A 17,535-nucleotide genomic window follows, 5' to 3' on the forward strand; every position below is an offset into this window, starting at 1 on the left:
TTGTCATTGTGACAGTGACCTGAAGACTCGATGCAGTAAACACACACCTGCACATAAACACACACACACACACACACTCCTTCCTGTTTAATGTTCACCTGAAACCAGAACCAGTGTGTCAGGACTCTTATGCTCATTATTTTAAGAACGGCGATACCACACCGTGTCTAAACGCTCTGGAGGCGTGTCTCACTCTACCGTAGCGTCTCATTAGCAGTAGACGCGGGTGGGGTGGGGTTTTCGTCCCACAGTTCTCCGTGCACTACAGAACTCCACAGCTTTATTTGATTGATTGATTTAGCCCATGGACATAAACACATGCTGAGTTTCATTTCTCTAGATACTTTGCCGGGCCTTTACAGCAGCTTCCTTTAGCTCCTGCTTGTTTGTGATTTTTCTTACAGTAGGTGAACGCATGCTCTATTGGGCTGAGATCAGTGACTGACCCGGCCAGTGAAGAACATCACATTTCTTTGCCTTGGGTAGCTCTAACTGTATGTTTTGGGTCGTTATCCATCTGATGTTTAACCATTTAGGAATTCCAGTCATTTTAGTTTTAAAGTTTATGGACCTGGCTGTGTATATTTTCCAGATTATGTCAGGTCCGTCATTTGGATGTTGTTTTATAAATAAAGGTAGTGTTTATTTCCTCAGCATGAGGACTTTTAGCACTTGATGATTCCCGTTTCAAACAGTTTACTCAGTGATGGAAAAAGTTTTTGATGTTATCTGTGTTGTTGAAGAATGCACGTGTTTAACACATTGTTAGTTGTTGTTTAATATCTGACTTCAGTAGACGCGCAACACTGAGAATCCATAACAAACACACTGATCTTTCCAACACACACGTACAGGACGTCATGAGACAAGTGTGTCCAGCTTTGGGTTTTAATCTCTACGGAGATTCCTGATGCACCAGGAGACGCTGAGGATCGCATCATCTACACTCATTCATCATGTTGTTCATTAAAACAACACTTCACTTGACACAGATAAAAAAAAACATACACATAATCAATTATTTTGACTCAGAACTGGGAAGTCTGAACTGGAAATTGGGATTTGACCAGTTTCATTAATGTATTTAAAGTGATGTGTCAATTAATGATGTAAACATTAAAGCACTTTTTGTAAGTCGCTCTGGATAAGAGCGTCTGCCAAATGCCTAAATGTAAATCTAAAGTAAACACTGCTATAAGTTGGTATACAGCAGTGAACTCATGTTTTATTTCCTCTCGATGGTGCAGACGAGTGATTTCACACCTTCACATCTCCAAGATGCTTTTATTTCTTTTCGTTTTGTCAAGAAGTCAGAAATGCAGACGAACAAATTTTAAACAAATGTACATAATGTGTGCCTCTTTCTTTAGATCCTCTCCTGTTGTTGGTGCTGAAGATGCCAAGGAGAAGAAAATGCAATCTGAATGAAGGACACTGAAGGTCATTCAAATGGATTCCTACAACATGCACTTTGAGAAGATGAACAACTTTGACCTTCACCCTATCAGTCGCCATTCACCGTCCAAGTCCCCTAGCAGTATAGATCAGTACACACACCGCCACAGTAAAGGCGATTCTGCGTATAGCTCCTTCTCCGGAGGATCCGTCCTCCCTGATTACCCCTCGCCGTTCCTAGCGGATGATTTTCACGCACATAACCTGCACTACGCTGATGTGAAGTATGTGAAGGCCGTGTACGGTCCCAGCGTCCTTCACTCGGACACAAAAAGCCTGAATAATCTGTATGGTTCCATGGAAGCCATTGTACCTCTTCGTCATCATCACCATCATCATCATCATTACCAGAACCAGAATGGATGTTCTCATGTTAAAGATCCTCCCGTGCCTACCACCCATTTACCACTTCCTCCCCCTCCACCACCTCCTCCACTTCCACCACCACCTCTAAGTCCACCTTTACCTCCACCGCCTGTCCATGTGGACAATTTCATAACTACTTCTAATCTTGAAGCCTCAGTGTCGAATCCTGAGGGTCCGCTTTCCGGTGTTTCCTCCTTCAGGCACCAGACGTCCAGTTCTGAAGTCTCGGGTCACAAGTCGGACCTCGTTTATGGTCTCTGGGTTCCTCAGAATTATGAGAGAAAGCAAGACCTTGTAGAGAAGACCCCAGAGTCGAGGTCAGAAGCCTTCGTTAATCGGTTGTCGCTCCAGACATGGGAGCCAGAACATTTCGATCAGAACATGGAGTCAGAAATCCGACCCAGCAGCTCACATTCAGCACGCGGGGTTACGGTCTCTGAGCAACAGCACACAATCAACTCCTGGCACGTGGCACCAAACACAATCAGTGGAAGCATTCAGCACAAAGGACAGTTCTATTTCGTTACTGGTGTGTACAAGCCGTGTGAATCCAGTGTTCCTCCTCCTCCTCCTACTCCTCCTCCTCCTCCACCACCAGCACAATGTCTGACGGACAGTCTCAACTCTCACACACAACCTGAAATACTGAGATCACATAATACTGTGGAGAACATGTTTAAACATCTTCCACTGATGAAACAGAGCTGCGGTGAGATCTTCTATCAGAGCAAAGACCTAACCACACCTAGTGGAGCTGAGGAACCCTCAACCAGCCTTAATTTCTTAGGGTCTCAAAGTGTAGATGAAATGGAAGTCCCAGATATGGACGTAGGCAGATATCACATCAACGATCACCCGATCTTCTACTGTGGCCCCGAGCAGAGCTTCTCAAAATCTTCTCAGCATAAACCTGTGTCTCCTGTTTATACAGAATTAGAGCAAAATATTCATTTAAAACAAGATGAATCGCTGAATAAAGTGACGAGACATGCCTTAGCTGACGTCCCCACAGAGAAGATCAGTAAAGAGACAACTCCTCTACTGTACCACCTCACTGGAGCCAGCAGAGCGTCTGCAACAAAGAGCATGAAACGTGAGAGAACCTCTACTCCAGGGTGCAAAAAATCTGACCTGGGTAAAGATCATCAGGAAGCAGGATGGGTCTCAGGTTCTTCTAGTACTCACTCGCTGCAAAGTGACGTGGCTAAAGAAGCAAAGTCTAATCAGTTTTATTATCTGTGCAACACCATGGATGATTCCTACAAAAAATATTATAAAGAAAAGCTTAAAGATGCACAAACCAAGGTTTTGAGGGAGACTTCATTTAAAAGAAAAGATCTCAGACTCTCTTGGCAAAAGATTGTTGAGCAATGCTGTGATAAGAATCTCTCTAGCGAACGTTCTGCACCCTTACAGGAAAAACCCACTCCAGCTCCCCTGCCTACGTTTCAGAACACAGATCCTTCGACTGGTCACGAGGTTAAGAGAGAGACGGTAAAGCAGCAGAATATCGCTCAGCCGCAGGTTCCTCGGGTCGGCTATAGGAAACGTCTGACCCTGGACCAGAAGAAACTGTCCAACTCCGAGCCAGAGAAGCTGCACCGTCTGGGAGACGGTCCGAAACATAAGACCTGTCGCTCCCTCGGCAGTGAGAGTGATGGTCTGCTCTTAGAAGAACAGCTTGGACAACACGGTCTGGTCTCGGGCAGACGTAAGATTTTTGAGGTGAGAGGGCGGGCGATGTCTGTAAGCAGCTTCTCCAAAATCTCTCTGAAGGACCTTCAGCACAAGGCCTTAGTGGAGTATATGGAACGTAAAACCGGCTGTAAGGTAGCGGAGCCGCAGCAGCCATCTGCACAGGTTCCCACAGCAGGGAGGTATTCCGACTGGGGTCCGTACTCAAGGACCAAGGAGAGGCCGCTCAGGCCGTTCTCCGCTAGCCGTATTCATGATTCCTTTTCCATCAGATACGCCCAGCTGACCCCGGAACAACACAGCAGTAACTCGCACTGGTCCGGCTGGAAGGAACGCACTTCATCTCCATCAGAGAAGTCTGCCTCTGCGGAGGATCTCCTGGAGGAACGACAGAGCCCTCACTCCTACAGATGCCGCAGCACCTCAAATCCTCATTTCTTTTACCAGGTGACTCAGGGGGTCAAAACTTTTACCCTAAAAATGGCAGGTCTCATAATATTAACGTTTGTACTTCTTGCTTTTAAGAAACAGACCCAGAAGCACTTGGACCCCTCTGCACATGCCCAAGATATCTCACGGTAAGCTTCAACCATGTGTTGGATCTGGATTCCAATTGGTCAGAAGGTGTTGATTAATTCTCTATAACAGCAGCTCTGACAGTAGTGCAGGTTAATGTGCTCGCTCTAACAGGTTATTGTTTCCATAGTAACAGATTGTTCATGGGGACGTGCACACACATGTCCACATAATGTGACTTTTTCTTAAAGCAAGGAGATGTTTTTATAACATTACTGGAAGGAGTCTCCAGTGTCAGGGTTGTAGGAGTCTCCAGTAAAGCTTGGAAACTTTTGCTGCTTCTTTTTACGGTTTCTCAGTAACATGACCGGCTGTGGTTTTGGTCTGAAAAGTGTGTGTGTGTGTGTGTGTGTGTGTGTGTGTGTGTGTGTGTGTGTGTGTGTGTGTGTGATTGTAAACCTGAAACATGATCTCCTATGTGTTTAGAGAGATTAAAGCAGTTGATAAGGAGTATGCAGCGTCGGTTCCGGATCAGCAGAGGGTCCGAGCAATGTCATCCAGAAGAAAGTCGATGGAGGAGCTGGGAGTGTCCAAGGTTTCCAGACCTAAAGTTCTCAGCAAAAGCTCAGACCAGCTGAATCAGATCCAGAGGACACGCGTTCCATCTGAGGAGGAGAAGCAGCACTGTGCGGTTCTACTTGGCTCCGAGGAGAACGTACGGATCAGCCCTGACCCCAGGATCTTTAGAGAGCCAGGGTTATTGGAACACAGATCTACAGCGGGCACTCCCTGGGTTAGAACATCGTCTGTATCGGGTAAAGAAGTCGCAGCTCTCAGTTCCCCCAGAGGAACCAGTGAGAACCATCATGTCAGGTATCGTCAGTTCATACAGTTTATTTTATCGTATTATTAATGTTTAAGAACTTTAGCACTTCAGTGGAGAAAAACTGTTTCTTTGTGTCTTGTAGCAAAAATAAAGCGAATCCTCCAGAGCGATTCGTAATGAGGAGTGAAATGTCGGACGGAGACGTGAGTGATGTCCGCTCCGTTCATGAAATCTCCCTCGGCTACGGGATCACGACCGACCCCAGTCTGTGGCCTTCACCACCGGAGACAGACGACGTCGGAACTTCCCGACATTCAGCTCCCCGTCCTCCTCAGAACACACGGCCTCATCCACATGTCAGGGCGGAGTCGGTGTCCGGGTGTGAGCAATTGGCGGCGCTTCCTGTCCCGGCGCTTGATGAAGATCAGGAAAGGAAGAAACTGGGGGAAAGGAAGTGTGGTGTAGATCGGCCTGAGTGGGAGAAACTGGTCCAGGAAGTGGTCTCAGCCGACCAGTCGTTAGCTCGCGTTCTGAATCCTGCGGCTAATCGAAAGACGGCGGTCATGCTCATGGAGCAGATGTTATCTGAGGACAATCTCTTGATGGAGGAGCATTATAAGAAAAAGCAGGAGCAGAAAGACATCGCACCTGAGCAGGCTGCGTACAGGTGACTACCAGAGTGCTCACTTCACACACACACACACACACACACACACACACACACACACACACACTGTTCACATGCGATATAATCACAGGCTCCAGACGTCTGCACTCCTTTCATTCTAAATATTATTACCTGAACTAGAATCTCATAAATATCCGATCCATCAGCGTGGCGTCTGATCACACTGGAGTTAAAGCACTGAATATCACACATTTATAAAGTGACCTAGAAACAGTGCGAGTGTTGAATACCAGAGGTACTGAGTAAAAGTAAAGACCCCCCTCTGTTAAACATGACTCCAGTAACAGTAGAAGTTCTCCATCTCCGTGTTAACAGAGTCGAAGTTCTCCAGTTCTCACCTTCAAATACACTTCAGTATCAAAAGTAAAGGTTCTGTTGGATTATAATTTCTGTGTATTTATGTCTGAGTCTGATGCTGATAAACCTTATCATGAGCGATCAACGAGCAGGGGAGTCGTCCATGTTAGGGAGACCCGAGTGGCTGTGAAATACGAGTTTGAGTCAAAGCGGGACTTTTGATTGTACAGAATAACAGAACTCAGTCCTGAGAGTAAACACTCGCTTTATGTCTCTATATAATCCCCTGATACACTAATGCACTTATCCCAGTGTCTCACTAGAGCTTGGACACCATCAAGGTAGAACGTTCTCTCAGTACGTCACAGTCATGGTCGAACTGTCTGTCTGAATCACGTCTGAAACGCCGGCCTCCCAGGAACTCCTTTAATGACTCAATCATGTGGAAATGGCCGAGTTCCTGTATCGTACAATTGGTGATGGTGAATGAGTGTGCAGTTCACACACACACACACACACACACACACACACACGTGTGTATTCCACAAGTTGGTGACAAGTTATCTGTATTTTTTAGTGATCAGGCGTTCCTCTCGCTAAATGTTCACGTGAACGACTGCAGTGAGCTCTGAGACACCTCGGCTGGGATCGTCATTTACAGGCACACGACCTTCTTTAGATGTTTTACTGTAACTGAGAGTCTCATCACCGTTACTGTGACTGAAGTCTCTGTAAATGTCAATCACATTGTAACAGGATTTAGGAGCCGATAAACTTTTTAAGTTCCTCTTCTCCACATCATCTCCAGTCTCTCTTAATAAAGGAGGAGAAATCTTAAACATCAGTCTCCCTCTTTATAGGTGTTTATCAGATGAACTGGATTGTGAGATGGTTTAGTGGAGTTTATGATCACAGCCAGTGAAGATGAATTTGTGGAAATAATACTAATGATCTCAGCTGGTTACAGTAGAGCTCCACTCCACCTCATAACTTCATCAGCATCATCAGCTGCGTCCAGAACTACACAAAATAGGTTTATTTACCCAAGTCCAAAGGTTAATATTGGATATTTACCATTCCACGATATCAGAGTGTTCAGCTGATAAGTTGTGAACACCACACACACACACACACACACACACACAGGTGGAACAGCGAGCTCAATAATGGGGACGGAAGAAATATAATATTTTGAGGACAATATAATGATCAGGGCCAGATACTACAATCATTGTTCTGTACAAAAACTCATTCCAAAGTTCAGCTGAGACTCACACGAAGCCTCTGCAGCTCCACTGAGATAAGTTTCACTGTATTTAGTACAAATGTAACTCTGTTCTTTCCCAGTAACACAGCACACAGCTACATGACTAGACCGCGGTTAGGAGTACAGTACACAGGGAGTTGTGAACGTGAGCGGTTAGCGACGTTATAGGAGGAGTGAGTAAGTGACTGATGGGGAGTGAGTGAGGAGTGGGTGAGTGAGTGAGTGGGTGAGTGGGTGGGTGGGTGGGTGGGTGGCTGGGTGGGTTTGGGTGGGTGGGTGGGTGAGTGAGTGAGTGAGTGAGTGAGTGAGTGAGTGAGTGAGTGAGTGAGTGAGTGAGTGAGTGAGTGAGTGAGTGAGTGAGTGATGGGGAGTGAGTGAGTGAGTGATGGGGAGTGAGTGAGTGATGGGGAGTGAGTGAGTGATGGGGAGTGAGTGAGTGATGGGGAGTGAGTGAGTGATGGGGAGTGAGTGAGTGATGGGGAGTGAGTGAGTGATGGGGAGTGAGTGATGGGTGAGTGAGTGATGAGTGAGTGGGTGAGTGAGTGGGTGGGTGAGTGGGTGGGTGAGTGAGTGGGTGAGTGAGTGGGTGGGTGAGTGGGTGAGTGAGTGAGTGAGTGAGTGGGTGAGTGAGGAGTGAGTGAGGAGTGAGTGAGTGATGGGGAGTGATGGGGAGTGAGTGAGGGAGTGAGTGATGGGGAGTGAGTGATGGGGAGTGAGTGAGGGAGTGAGTGATGGGGAGTGAGTGAGTGATGAGGGGGGAGTGAGTAGTGAGTGAGTGAGTGAGTGAGTGATGGGGAGTGAGTGATGAGGGGGGAGTAAGTAGTGAGGAGTGAGTGAGTGAGTGAGGAGTGAGTGAGGAGTGAGTGAGTGAGTGAGTGAGTGAGTGATGGGGAGTGAGTGATGGGGAGTGAGTGATGGGGAGTGAGTGATGGGGAGTGAGTGAGGGAGTGAGTGATGAGGGGGGAGTGAGTAGTGAGGAGTGAGTGAGTGAGTGAGTGAGTGAGTGATGGGGAGTGAGTGATGAGGGGGGAGTGAGTAGTGAGGAGTGAGTGGGTGGGTGTGTGGGTGGGTGAGTGAGTGGGTGGGTGTGTGGGTGGGTGAGTGAGTGGGTGAGTGAGTGGGTGGGTGTGTGGGTGGGTGAGTGAGTGGGTGGGTGTGTGGGTGGGTGAGTGAGTAGGTGAGTGGGTGAGTGAGTGAGTGGGTGTGTGAGTGAGTGAGTGGGTGAGTGAGTGGGTGGGTGAGTGGGTGGGGTTGAGTAAGTGGGTGAGTGAGTGGGTGAGTGAGTGGGTGAGTGATGGGAAGTGAGTGATGGGAAGTGAGTGGGTGAGTGATGGGAAGTGAGTGATGGGAAGTGAGTGATGGGAAGTGAGTGATGGGAAGTGAGTGATGGGAAGTGAGTGATGAGGGGGGAGTGAGTAGTGAGGAGTGAGTGAGTGATGGGGAGTGAGTGAGTGAGTGATGGGGAGTGAGTGAGTGAGTGATGGGGAGTGAGTGATGGGGAGTGAGTGATGAGGGGGGAGTGAGTAGTGAGGAGTGAGTGAGTGATGGGGAGTGAGGGAGTGATGGGGAGTGAGTGAGTGAGTGGTGGGGAGTGAGTGAGTGAGTGAGTGAGTGAGTGATGGGGAGTGAGTGATGAGGGGGGAGTGAGTAGTGAGGAGTGAGTGAGTGATGGGGAGTGAGGGAGTGATGGGGAGTGAGTGAGTGAGTGATGGGGAGTGAGTGAGTGAGTGATGGGGAGTGAGTGAGTGAGTGATGGGGAGTGAGTGAGTGAGTGATGGGGAGTGAGTGAGTGAGTGATGGGGAGTGAGTGAGTGAGTGATGGGGAGTGAGTGATGAGGGGGGAGTGAGTAGTGAGTGAGTGAGTGGGTGAGTGAGTGGGTGAGTGAGTGGGTGAGTGAGTGGGTGATGGGAAGTGAGTGATGGGAAGTGAGTGATGGGAAGTGAGTGATGGGAAGTGAGTGATGGGAAGTGAGTGATGGGAAGTGAGTAGTGAGGAGTGAGTGAGTGATGGGGAGTGAGTGACTGATGGGGAGTGAGTGAGGAGTGGGTGAGTGAGTGAGTGAGTGAGTGAGGAGTGAGTGAGGGAGTGATGTAGTGGAGGAGACGGTACGATATTTCACTCTAAAGAGTTTAAAATGTCCTTTAATACACACACTAACATTTACTTTCTTTGTGATTATCACATCATTATTTAAAAAAAATTCTAAACTGTTTTGTATTTTTCACTTTTAAATAATTTTTTGAACTGAGATTTTATCATCACGTGAGACCTGAGTGAGATCTCAGACTTCAGCTCGCCGTGTGATCCGCTCACACCAGGTCTACACTCACCATGTAGAGGACACTTCTCCAACTCTATAATGTGTCTTATCATTGACTTTACTTCGTCATGTTGTTTTCAAGGCCGTTGTCTGCTCCTCCTGATGATGATGATGATGATGATGATGATGATGAACTGTACAGGACCACAGCAAGTGTCACAGAGAAGAAGGTACATTATTATCACATACACAGTTTCTATTAATTTGTCAGTTGATAAAGTCGTCTATTCTGTCTAGGTTTTGATTTAGGTTTCACCGGCCATTTAATTAGGAACACCTGAACACCTGCACCTACATTCCTCCAGTCAGACGTCTGTGTGTCACAGGGCTGTTCATGCTGATCTGTAACAGACGTTTCCAAACCAATCACAACTGATCAAGTTTATTTATTTATTTATTTATTGGGGACGTCCTCTCCTGGTGCACCTGCAGGACCCGTCTCAGCTCTGAGGTTCATACAGATTGACACAGAGAGGGTCGGTCCTGCAGACGTAAACATACAGTCTGGAGTGACGTTTCCCAAATATTCTGATCTTCAACGTGAACGTTACGTGGCCTTGACTGGACCCGTGTTTTAGACACTTTGCTGCTCGCACGTGATCGTCTGATTGTGTGAATAAACAGGTGTTCCTATTAAAGTGACCGCTGTGTACATTACGTATAGCTATAGCTCTACGTGGTTTCTGTTTTATAAAACGTGTACTTGGTGTGAGCGTGGTCCTGTGCTCTCCTGACACAGAGGCAGCTGGCGGCTCGTATCGAGGAGCGGCTGAAGGCTCTGGAGGGCTCGCGCTCGTCGCTGCAGAGCGAGGAGAAGGAACTTGGACTTCTGGGTAATTCCCTGGAGACTCTGGTGCGCGAGTGCTGTTCACCGGCCGAGCTGGAGCGCTACACGCAGTTCATCGAGGACCTGGAGCGCGTGATCAGCCTGCTGCTGTGTCTCTCGGCACGTCTGGCCCGAGTGCAGAACGCCCTGAGCACCGTGGACGAGGAGGTGGACTCGGAGGAGAAGGTGTGTGTGTGTGTGTGTGTGTGTGTAGACTGGACAGGCTTCATATTAATATAAGTATCATATTTCTGTATAACAGTGTCGTGTCTATAAAAGGGTTAATGAGATTCATTAAATAATTAGTGTTAGCTCTCATTAGAGAATAATCACCCGAACCACTCTAAAGTTAATGAGGTAACAGTGTGTGTCTCAGCACACACGCACACACACACACACACACGCACGCACACCTGGCACGTCACACTTTTTAATCTGTTATTGTTGTGGAATGAGTTTCTAGGAGCTATAAAGAGCTGCTGTTACAGAAACCGAATCAGCCGTGCCAGTCCAGCGGGCAGCGCCATGGGGCGAGAGCTTTATTCAGGCTCCGTGTTCACGTCACTGGCTTTTGTCTGAACTTTCCTTTTGCAAAGCAGCTGAAAATCGAGTCATCGTTATTTACGAGAATTTGCATGAGGTGTGTCTGAGGCTGGTGTGTGTGACGTCACCGGAGGGTGAGGGTGGCACGGTCAGGAGGTCAGGGGGGTATGGTCTGGGAAACGTCCGGAGGGTGGCACGGTCTCTCTAACACCAGGAGGGTGGCACGGTCTCTCCAACACCAGGAGGGTGGCACGGTCTCTCCAACACCCGGAGGGTGGCACGGTCTCTCTAACACCAGGAGGGTGGCACGGTCTCTCCAACACCAGGAGGGTGGCATGCTCTCGGCGTCTCCTCACGTGTTCATAAACAGCTGCAGCACTGATGTACATAATTTTTGAGGAGTTTGTTGTTTTTCTTGGTGGGTTTGTAAAGGAACAGGATCGGTTTCTTGCTCTCTTGTCTTTGCTGAGCCTCTGTCTCTGTGTGTGTGTGTGTGAGTGTGTATGTCCTTTGCTTAGATAAGCACTTCCTGGTAGTGTATCACCGAAACTACCCTCTGGTTTCGATGGCTTTACACCTGCACCGCCCCCTGGTGGCAAACATTTAAACAACAGTCACCTATACAGTTAATGTTGAAGCCTAAAGTCAAAATTATTAACACACATTATAAGTTTATAACTGAGGCAGACTGTTTATTATTCTTTGTAATTACAAAATGGCCTTGTCAAAGTAATGGCACCCCCTGGTGTATGTGAGAGGTTTGACTCTTGGCTGTGTGAGGAGCAGCGACTCCTGTGTGTGTGTGTGTGTGTGTGTGTGTGTGTGCGCGTGCGCTTTAACACTGACTCAGCCTCGGTCACATGACCCTGGGGTAGAGCTGGTGTGTTTAAGGGTCACTGTGTAGGAAATACAAATACAGAATTAGAAGTATAAGGTTTGTCTGTTATAATGAGGGACATTCAGGGGACCTCAGTGGGTCTAAATATGAGGCTGCTGTTCCTCTATAATCCTACAGGGGGCACTGTTCACACAGTGCAGGTGGCACAGCATCCTGTCTGCTGGGAGAGAATTGTTTTAGATTTTAATTCAATTTAAAAACACTTTATTTTTTTTTTTTTTTTTTTTTTTTTTTAAACATTTAGTTTAATGTACACACAGTAATACAAAAAAAATTTTTTTTTGTAAACATTTGCACATAAAGACGTTTAAATGAAATGAGAAACTTCAACATCAGTGTAAATAAAACAGTTGTAATGATAGAAAATGGAATTAGTCTGTTAGTGCAAAACAACTACAAGTCAGACGTCCCTGTCTCCAAGTCAGACGTGTCTCCTCTTCACTCTTGTGTTTTAAAGGGATGAAATGATTAATCGATGAATGTTATATTGTGTATTTAATATTGCCCTTAAATGACATTCCACTGTGTGTGTGTGTGTGTGTGTGTGTGTGTGTGACTCCGCCCCTCTCACATGACCTCTGATTAGAACTTATGTGTGTAGTGAACTGATCAGATAAATTAATGAATGTCTGATCTGTCTGATGAGCGTCTGATGTTTGTGTTGGCTCCTCCCACAGGACTGTCTCCTCAGTCGACATCACCTCCTGTGCAAGCAGAGCGAGGATGCCAAGGGCCTGAAGGAGAGCCTGGACCGGCGCGAGCGCATGGTCTCCGGCTTCCTGGCCAAGCAGCTGACGGAGGAGCAGCTCCGGGTTTACCGTCGCTTCATCCAGAGCAAAGCCGCGCTCCTCATCCGCCAGAGAGACCTGGACGAGAAGCAGCGACTGGACGAGGAGCAGCTCCAGGCTCTTCTCAACAGCATTCCGCCCTGAACCGCGCGCGCCGTCTTCTCCTCCGCCTCTCAGAGATGTGTGTGTGTGTGTGTGTGTGTGTGTGTGTGAGATGTGCAGGCCGAGGTGCCCTGAGCTAGAGTGAGAACATTACCGCTCTGTGAATGATTCTGATTTCTGTATTTTAATTTATTTCAGCCGTAACGCAGGAACTCGAGACGAAACCAAAACCAGGAACAGCAGCACTTTGTTATTGTGTTTAAATTTACTTTCCTGAGGACCGCAACACACTCACTCAGCAATATTTATTTTGTTGTAATTACGACCCAATGATTTTCACTGATGTATAAAACGACAATTTCTTTATTTTAACGCCGATGATTTTAGTTGTAGTCGATGTTTTACTTCCTGAACATCGAAGACGGTCCGAACAAACGCGCGTCATAAGGAGGCGTGAAGTGGACCGCGGTAATAAGATCCAGTTATAAAGTGTAATATCGTCTTATTGCAGTGAGAGGAAACATACTGATACAACGGCTCTGAGTTTCAGTGCTCAGATAACACACACACACACACACACACACACACACACACAGTTTCCTTCCTGTTTTAACCTTAGTGTCTGTGTAAGTGAGACTTATAAAGAGAATGAAAAAGAAATAATAAATTTACTGTAGGTAAAGTGTACGAGTGAGTGATGATTATAATTATAATGACACTTTTATAAAATGAATAAATGCAGAATCGCTTCTCAGAGACATGAGGCCAAAACAACAACAACAACAACAACAACAACAAGACATTTCACACAACTGGCAAACTGTACAGTGGAGTCGGTCTGTCCTGAAAGAGAGAGAGAGAGAGAGAGAGAGAGAGAGAGAGAGGGAGAGGGAGGGGGAGAGAGAGAGACTCTGATGTGTAAGAAAATTAAAATACAAAATAATTTTGTTTTTTTTGTTCTTTGTAAAAACAGTAAATTCTGTAATTGTGTAATTTGTTGTTTGAGTGTTTTGTGTCTTTTTGTGACTCACACACACTCACTCTACACACACTGAGAACTCTGAAACAGAAGTGTGTATTATTACACACAGCACTTTGTTCTTCAGCACGTTGTTACTTTGTGTTCATTTCATCCGACACTTTTAGGAAACTTCACTCATCTCTCAGGTTATTTCAGAAACACAGACTGATTAACAGTTTTCCACACATACACACACACACACACACACACACACACTTCACTTGTGCTTTTCTTCATCTGTGTCTTGTGGTTCTTTAAAAATTGATTCATTACACTCATGTTTTTTTCATCCATTTTCTCATTTCTTTCTGTTTCTGTTGCATAAACACCAGCAGGTTTGTTGTGTGTGTGTGTGTGTGTGTGTGTGTGGTTTGTCCTCTAAAGGTTAACCCAGTCTTCCCTGTTGTGAGTTTGTTCATGACTTTTAGGAATCCCAGGAGTTGACAGAGGATGACTAGTTTCCACACAAACACAAGCGTCACCCGTCAGCGCGGTGTCACGTTCCTGCACGTAGGACTCCAGACCTGCTTCCTGTCCTGTACGCGACCGCCGCGTCTCACTCCTGTGCTTTAACAGACTCTGTCTTCTCTTACTCTTACTCTTTTCCTAAAAAAGGGTTACAAGATTAGGCGTCATCATCATCATCCTCAGGCCGTTCAAATAATATTTATGTTTTTTTTAAAGCCTCATAAAATATCAGGACAGGAATTTAGGAACTCCTCCACGGGGAGACGTCTGGACGTGTTCAGCTGCTGATGGTGACGTTTCACTTCCACTTTATCTTTAACTCACTGGAACCTTTAATTGTCCCAAAGAAACTGTGTGTAAACGTTCCAATACACTCTGATCAGCCATTAGCACATTAACACTGATCATCAGTAACCTGGTGCCAGGACGACGGGCACGCCAGCCTCACCCACGCCCGCGGGGACCAAAGGCCGCCCCGCCCCGCCCGCCCCGCCCCGCGACTTCATTGTAAAGCGCTTTTACCGACAGTCATTAACGCAAAGCAGCTTTAATGAACAGAAACTCTTGTCCCGCCTTTACCACTGACGCTCACACACACACACACACACACTGCAGTTTCAGTGAAACCCTCGTACTGTCCTGGGATCAGTAGTAACGCAGCAGTAACCACAGTGAGTCCGCGCTTTGTTTAGCCGCGATCACATTGACTCGGGTAAGTGTGAACAGAGTCACAGGAGGAGTGTGTGTGTGTGTGTGTGTGTGTGTGTCTGATCACCAACACCACGGATACACACACACACATTTACACCATTTCAACTCAAATCTCAACTGCTTATATATTACTATACAAAACTGATCTGAAAGACTGAAACATCAATCATGTTAAATATATTTACATAGAATTAATACATAACAACAATAACTACAGTGTTTATTGGTTATTTTTTAAAATGCACAATATGACAGTGTGAGTAAATATTATTTATTACAGTGTGTACAGTTTAGTCACTTTATTGCCCACATGGTCCAATGGTGCTGGTGTTTATGTACATTATTAAAAACATCCTTAAAGAATTGTCCCTTGTTTTAATCAACTGATTATTCTTGTACATTTTTACTCTAAACGTCCGTGTGTTTGTCACCAAGAAGTCAATAAAGGTCATTAATATAGATTTATCTTTAACACAAATCTCCCATGATACCAGTTTTAAAATGAGTTCATTAATCTATTAGTTAATAAAGAGTAAAAGATAACATTATAACGTTTCAGACAGAGTTTCCCACCACAGGAAGAAACAGAAAGATAAACGATTCTAAATCTGACCGAAATGATCCTGACTCACGATTAGGTTGTTATTGGAGTGTGTGTTTAAGTTGTGTTTTAGGTTACAGGTTAAAACCGCAGTGATTTCAGTTCCCTCAGCCGTATTAAAGGTCCCACGTAATGAAAGTGCAGAGACGCTTTAGGAGAAGACATCGGATAAAACTCTGTGCATGGGTTTGGGATTCTCGGGCTTGTCGTCCTTCACGTCCTCCTGCAGAGAGGAGAGGGTGCTCCTGGACTTGGGCTTCTTCCTGTAGCCTATAGTTTGGGGCTGGAAGAGTCGGCTGATGGTGTGAGTGTGTTTGTGAGCGTCGATGTCCTCTGTGTTCTTCTGCGGTTCAGAGCGCGCCACCTTCACGCCTCCCAGCATCTCCCGGATGGAGTCCGAGGCGCCGTCGACCAGGTAGTGGTGCGCCTTCTTCCCCGAGTTATCCCGGACGTGAGGGTTGGCACCGTACTCGTTCACCAGGATGCCGATGACGTACATTTGCCCGTGGATGGCGGCGACGTGCAGAGGGGTGTAGCCGGCGAAGGACTTGGTGTTGACGTCCACGTCCTTGCCGCTCTCCTTGGACAGGTCGATGATTTTGCACAGCATTTCGTAATTCCCGCACTTAGCCGCCCAGTGGAGGGCCGTGAAGCCCGAGATGAAATCCTTCCTGTCTGCCAGCTGGACGTCTTCCAGCAGCAGGCCGTACACCTGTGTCCAGTGTCCCGATGCAGACGTCACCATCCACTTGTGCTCGGTGCCGTCCAGCGGGACGGCGTCGCTGTATTTGGGCTCGTCTGCAGGTTTGACACTTTTGCAGTGTCTGCGTGGCTGAGGAGAGCTGCTGACGCCCACGCTGTCTACAGACGAGCGTCTCTTAACCCGAGGTGAGGCGGGAGGCCCGGGCGTGGAGCTCGGCGCAGCCAAGTGGACCTTCTGGTCATTCGATGGGATCTTCATTTTATCCGTCTCTTTATGCTCCCCAGGCGTGATGATCACGGGGGCCATGCGTAACGGCAGGGCGAAGCGTTTCTGAGCGCTCGCCTCGGTGCCGCCGGAGCAGGCGGGTCTGAGCTTCTGTCCATCGCCTGCACCTGATCTCAGGGGCATTTTGAACTGCAAGGACTTCTTCAGCTTAATGTCCGTATATTTCTGTTGTTGTAAAGCCAGCTCGATGAAGGAGGGCGGGGCGGAGCTGAGTGGCGAGTCAGGGGGACGCTGCTGCTGCTCTGACACCTTCTCCTCAGGAGGAACTTCAGGAACTTGTTCACCTCCTCCTCCTCCTCCTCCCCCCTGCTCCTCCTCATCACCCCCTCCTCCCCCCTCCCCCTCCTGCTCCTCCTCCTCCTCCCCCCCCCCTCCCCCTCCCCGCAGTAGGTGCAGGTACCTCTTCCTCAGCACGATGTACTTCACCTCCTCGATCTCTTTAACCACAGCGATGGAGTTGATGATCCCCTTAAACACTTCTCTGTTCTGCTTCTTCTCGGCCGGATCGCCGCAGTGTAACTTCTCCTTAAACTGACTCAGCAGCTCGGAGTTCCTGACCCTCCCCCCTCCCCCCACCAGCACCGACAGCACCGACTCCTGGTTTATCTCCATCGGTGGATCAGTTCGGATCCCTCACCGCGAGTCTCTCCCTCGACAGATACCTGGAGCCTCACCTGTCTTCCGGGTGCCAACGTCCGCACTCACGTGACCTGCGTGGCCCCGCCCCCTCCCTCCCTCCCGCCCGCCTGCCTCACCTGCTGCAGCTGCGCGTTCTGTACTGCGCGCGCACACACACACACACACACACACACACACTGTGGCTGATGATGAAACGGAATGTTTTAGCGAAATGTTAAAATCTCTAGAATGTTTTTATTCCCAGTGTTTCAGTCACAGTGTTTAGACCCAGGAAGTGACATTTATTAGCTTTAATACTCAACATTACATCTAATAATCATCATAATAATACAAACATCTAATAATCATCATAATAATACAAACATCTAATAATCATCATAATAATACAAACATCTAATAATCATCATAATAATAACAACTGGGAGGGACATGATGGGACAAAATGCGTCTATTTAATATTATTTATTAGTGGAGTGTTGTACAGATGTTAGTGGAGTGTTGTACAGATGTTAGTGGAGT

General features: G+C 47.1%; 2 protein-coding genes across 4 annotated transcripts in view; one reads left to right on the top strand and one right to left on the bottom strand.

The window, feature by feature from the left end:
- Window positions 1-13,275, top strand: part of shroom1 (shroom family member 1) — a 31,892-nt gene extending 18,617 nt beyond the window's left edge. For all 3 annotated transcript variants that reach the window (XM_053490828.1, XM_053490829.1, XM_053490827.1), the window contains exons 2-8: window positions 1,371-3,963; window positions 4,042-4,094; window positions 4,519-4,905; window positions 5,001-5,525; window positions 9,514-9,601; window positions 10,171-10,443; window positions 12,376-13,275. In XM_053490828.1, the coding sequence (XP_053346803.1) occupies window positions 1,450-3,963; window positions 4,042-4,094; window positions 4,519-4,905; window positions 5,001-5,525; window positions 9,514-9,601; window positions 10,171-10,443; window positions 12,376-12,630 (4,095 nt within the window). In that variant the 5' untranslated portion in view covers window positions 1,371-1,449 and the 3' untranslated portion in view covers window positions 12,631-13,275. The remainder of the gene's footprint in view (window positions 1-1,370; window positions 3,964-4,041; window positions 4,095-4,518; window positions 4,906-5,000; window positions 5,526-9,513; window positions 9,602-10,170; window positions 10,444-12,375) is intronic.
- A 1,559-nt stretch (window positions 13,276-14,834) lies between these two features.
- LOC128517064 (ankyrin repeat domain-containing protein SOWAHA-like) lies at window positions 14,835-17,036 on the bottom strand. The gene has a single exon (XM_053490830.1). It carries the CDS (start codon window positions 16,987-16,989, stop codon window positions 15,541-15,543), a length of 1,449 nt encoding a protein of 482 aa, XP_053346805.1. The 5' UTR covers window positions 16,990-17,036; the 3' UTR covers window positions 14,835-15,540.
- Window positions 17,037-17,535: the final 499 nt, after the last annotated feature.

Source organism: Clarias gariepinus, unplaced genomic scaffold (genome assembly GCF_024256425.1).
Source record: "Clarias gariepinus isolate MV-2021 ecotype Netherlands unplaced genomic scaffold, CGAR_prim_01v2 scaffold_33, whole genome shotgun sequence".
Classification (NCBI taxonomy): Eukaryota; Metazoa; Chordata; class Actinopteri; order Siluriformes; family Clariidae; genus Clarias; species Clarias gariepinus.

What these genes read in the sequence shown, in the direction of transcription:
- LOC128517064 (XM_053490830.1), bottom strand. Translation starts at nt 16,989, where the DNA reads ATGGAGATAAACCAGGAGTCGGTGCTGTCGGTGCTGGTGGGGGGAGGG.